Here is a 4,365-nt window from a genome sequence, read left to right as displayed (position 1 = left end):
TGGATGGATGTTGCTTCCGTGTGCAATTAAGAAGCTAAACGTTTACGGCGAGCCGTCACAAGTTGCCGTGATGTTTCCTTTTAACGATAAAGCGAACAAGGTTTTAAACTACGGGGAGTTTTATTTACTGAGGGATAACCCGGCAAATAATATCCCCTATTACACCGTTCAATATTACACGCGTCTAATTGCTGATACCGCGCGTAGTTGTGAAATCTACTCAAAGGCAATGAAAAAGCCTGTAATTCTGGGCGGTAACTTTAAAAACGAGAAAACACGTAAGGAGTTTATCCGCAACATTTATAACAACGAGGAATTTGTAGTTGTTAATGAATCCCTGCTAGAAGATTTGGGTAAATTAACTATCACGCATAACTCATCGCATAACGCCAACGATTTAAAAGGGCTTGCCATGTACAAACAGGATTTATATAACGAGTGCGTTTCAAAGCTGGGAATTACCACGCCAACCGTTATCAAACAAGCGCAGGTAAACAAGGACGAGATTAATAAAAATGATACTATGGCGCATATCATTTTACAGGGTACTCTTGAATGCCGTCAGGAAGCCAGCAAGAAAATTTTCGAAATGGCAAACATTAACCTCACTTGTGAGTTAGTCCCAAATCTCAACGAGGAAATTAGCCCACTCAAAGAGGAAGAATAATGCGCGTATATACTATGCTATTGTCTCAGGCAATGAATGCGCATAATGACACGTTGTTTACGTTTCCTTATGACATGCCGGAGGATTATAAACCCATATTCGAACACCGTTTCCTACTCCGCTTCGGCTATCGAAATATTGGTTTTGACTCTTACGCAATGTTTAAACGTATGCTAGAGTTATCTATCTCCGAACTATTACCGAAATATTTAAAACTCTATGAGTCAGAAAACCTACATATTAACCCTTTCGTTAATATTAAAATTAAGAATAACAATTTCTCTCGCAATAAGGGGCGTAGAAAAGACTATGAAACCGCGAATACTAAAAACCACAATTACTCTAATTCTGCTAATAGCAACGTTGATGTTAGCACCGGAGGAACAACAAGCGGATTTAATGAAAATACTTTATCAAGCCGCCAAACCCTTGATAAGCAGCGAGGCATCAACGAATCCGGTAGTTCAAAACTAAACCTATTTGCCGATACTCCGCAAACACAAGCACAAACCGAGGGTGAGGCCGGGGGCGGTGATAGTAGCGGCTCTAGTTCTAGCAGTGCGGCAAGTGACAAGTATTTTAACGATGGTTATATTACTACCGCGTCTCGTGACCGCGAAAGCGCAACCGGGATTAGTGCCAACACGCAGAACGGGTACGCGCAGGACGCTAGCGAGCGTGGTAATAATGCGTTCTCTACGCAGGGAACGGAAGCAAGCAGCGTAGGACAAAGTAAGGGTGTGGGAGGCGGTCAAAGTTACGCAGACCGTGAAGTAGTGGCGGCAAATCAGACCACACAATTTGCCGATGGTGAAACCGTAGGGCTTGACGGGGTATTAATGAGTGAAGCCCTTATGGAATGGCGGAAAACTTTTATCAACATTGATAAAATGTTCCTTGACGAATTAGACGATTTATTTATAGGAGTGTTCTAACATGCAATTAAGCGCCCACTTTAAAAGCACTGAATTTGCTTGTAAATGTGGGTGCGGTTTGGGCCTGAATCCGGGGGATGTTTCCCCGGCTTTAATTGAAAGGCTTGAAGAAATCCGCGCCCATTTTGGCAAATCAATTATTATCACGTCCGCTTGTCGTTGCGAGAAACACAATAAACGCGTAGGCGGCGCGGCTCATTCTCAACACCTGTTAGGAACGGCGGCGGATATTATTATTCGTGACGTGAAGCCAGCGGACGTATATAATTACGTCTCAAGCCATTATAATAATGGCGGTGCGGGTAAATATCGTTTATTTACTCATGTTGATGTTCGTAAAGATAAGAGGTTCTGGAATGGAGCTGCCTAACACTGATATTTTCGACCCGCTTGCTTGTGTGCGCCGTTGGGAACAATACGCCACGCAGCAGGAAATTAACGTCTATCTGACAAAGCAGATTGACTTAAACCGCAGCGTTTTAAAGGAGACTATCGAGACGCAGAAAGAAATTAACGCGTCTAGCTCTACCACGTTAAAAGACCATGAATCGCGCATTGCCTCGCTGGAGTCAGGTTTAAAAGACCTCAACACGGCGCAGACTAATTTAAATGTGGCGTTCCAGAATCTGCAAACTGATAACAACAATTTCAAATCTAACGTTGATTTGTTGCTTAATCAGTATCAGACAACCATTAATTTGCTGCAAAGCAACATTGATAACATCAGCGTCAGTAACGAGCAATTGTGGAACGAAGTTAATAAACTGAAATCCCAATTCGACCCGGATAAACTAGATGCGGCTATTGCTGGCTATGACTCTGTTTTGTCTGACGCGAAGAAATACGCGGACGATATTAACAGCGAATTGAGCGCCAAAATTAACGCCCTCACTCAGACCGTGACGGATAATAAAACCTCCACGGATGCGGCAATTAAAGCAGAGACGGAAGCGCGTCAAACTGAAATCGCCAATTTTGAGCAGGAAGTAAGAAGCGCGTTAAACCAGCAGGACGCAAATATTAACGCGTTTATGGCTAGCGTTAATAAGAACAACGCGGCGCAGCGTCAATGGCTGGAAACCGAGTTAGAGCGTGTTAATAAGCGTATTGATAACCTCGACAATAAAGTAGAGAGCTATCAGGAAGCTAACGCAAATACGCACACCGATTTAAAAGATCAGATTGCAGCCGTGAAGAAAGAAGCCGCCGATAACTTGCAGGAAAAGTACGACGAGCTTAACCGCTATATTAAATCGGTTGAGGAAACCGAGCAGACCAACACCGCCAGCTTGCAGGACGATATTAATAACGTCCGTAAAGAATACAAAGTGGATATTAAAGCGGCTCAAGACGCGCTACAAGCGGAAATCGACGAGATTAAAAATAGCGATTTGAAACAATGGGATACTATCAATAGTATTCTGGAGGCTCAAAACCGCATTAATGTTAAAATGGAGGAATTAAATGCGTATATCCTTGAACAGATTGGGCTGGTTGAAGATAGTATTGGATCTGTTAGCGAGCGTGTTGAAAAACTCGAAACGGAAAACCCGAAATTAACTTCAAGCATTAAAGCGCTTGACGCTCGTTTCTCACCTGCTATTAAGGTTGTTGCAAAAGCGGGTGAAGCCGCAAGCGAGGAACACGATGTAGGTTATGGGACGTTGAAGTTAAATATCACCGCTACGCAAGTGGGCTGGAATCTCAGTTACACTACTGGGCAGCTTCAAACAGCTACACGCGGCGGCACTTATTCCAACGTTAATAGTGGCGCTAATGTCAATGCTATCGCTAACGCTAATACGCCGAACTATGTTGAAGGTGTTTTCTATAGCAATGACCAAACGCTGCCCCACGAGTTCCGCGTAGTGTATAACCCATTCACTAAAGAAGTGGAGTTTAACTTCTCATACAGTGAGTCGGACATGCCAGCAGTAACAATCTAAGGGCTTAAAAATGTATTTCGATTTAAATGACGTGACAAAAGAAGACATGCTATTGAATTTCGTGGTTTCCGAGCGTGGCGCGGGAAAGACTTATTCAAGCCTTAAAAAACTAACACAAAATTTCATTGATACCGAAGAGCAGTTTATTTATATCCGCCGCACTCAGAGTGAGCTAGATTTATGTTTACCTACTTTGTTTGCGGCTCTAATCGCTGATAATGTTTTTCCCGACCATGTTTTACAGGTGAAAGGCGAGAATTTTTTATGTGACGGTAAAGTTATGGGGCGGGGAATTGCTATTAGCACCGCCTACAAATTTAAATCCGTTGCGTTCCCTAACGTTAAAACGCTGTTATTTGACGAGTTTATTAGCGAGTCTAAATCTTACCTCAAGGACGAGGTAAACAAGTTTCTTAGTCTCGTCGAAACTATCGGGCGTATGAGGGAAATCACTATTGTTTGTCTTGCTAACCAAGACACAATATACAACCCTTATTACGTGTACTTTGCTATTAAGCCAGCCAGTAAAGACACGCCTAAGACACGCTTTAGAACTCAGTCAATTATGATTTACCAGTTTAAGAGCATGGCTTATAGGGACGCGAAAAGGAAAACGCGTTTTGGTAACTTGATTAGCGGCACTCAGTATGGTTCGTTCATGCTCGATAATGAATCTATAAAAGATGATTATTCGTTTATAGACGATTTGAAGGGAACAAAGAAAACGCCTTTCGTGAATATCACTATTTCCGGCGTGGATTTAGTAGTCTATGATTACATTCATGATAACCGCACTTATCTTCATATTGCTGCCCGT

The 4,365-nt window shown here is 42.6% G+C and overlaps 1 protein-coding gene across 1 annotated transcript; it reads left to right on the top strand.

The window, feature by feature from the left end:
• Positions 1 to 1,958: 1,958 nt before the first annotated feature.
• On the top strand, positions 1,959 to 3,548 carry LOC131843802 (coiled-coil domain-containing protein 186-like). The gene has a single exon (XM_059192558.1). The coding sequence runs from the start codon at positions 1,959 to 1,961 to the stop codon at positions 3,546 to 3,548; it is 1,590 nt and encodes a 529-aa protein (XP_059048541.1).
• The last annotated feature ends 817 nt before the right edge of the window (positions 3,549 to 4,365 follow it).

The sequence above is a fragment of the Achroia grisella genome, unplaced genomic scaffold (genome assembly GCF_030625045.1).
Source record: "Achroia grisella isolate CSIRO2021 unplaced genomic scaffold, CSIRO_AGI_Agris_v1 utg3333, whole genome shotgun sequence".
In the NCBI taxonomy this organism is placed as follows: Eukaryota; Metazoa; Arthropoda; class Insecta; order Lepidoptera; family Pyralidae; genus Achroia; species Achroia grisella.
The sequence above is the reverse complement of the archived record's forward strand: the minus strand, read 5'-3'. Positions and strand labels throughout refer to the sequence as shown.

Excerpts from the sequence above, each read along its gene's own strand:
- LOC131843802 (XM_059192558.1), top strand. The coding sequence starts at position 1,959 with ATGGAGCTGCCTAACACTGATATTTTCGACCCGCTTGCTTGTGTGCGC.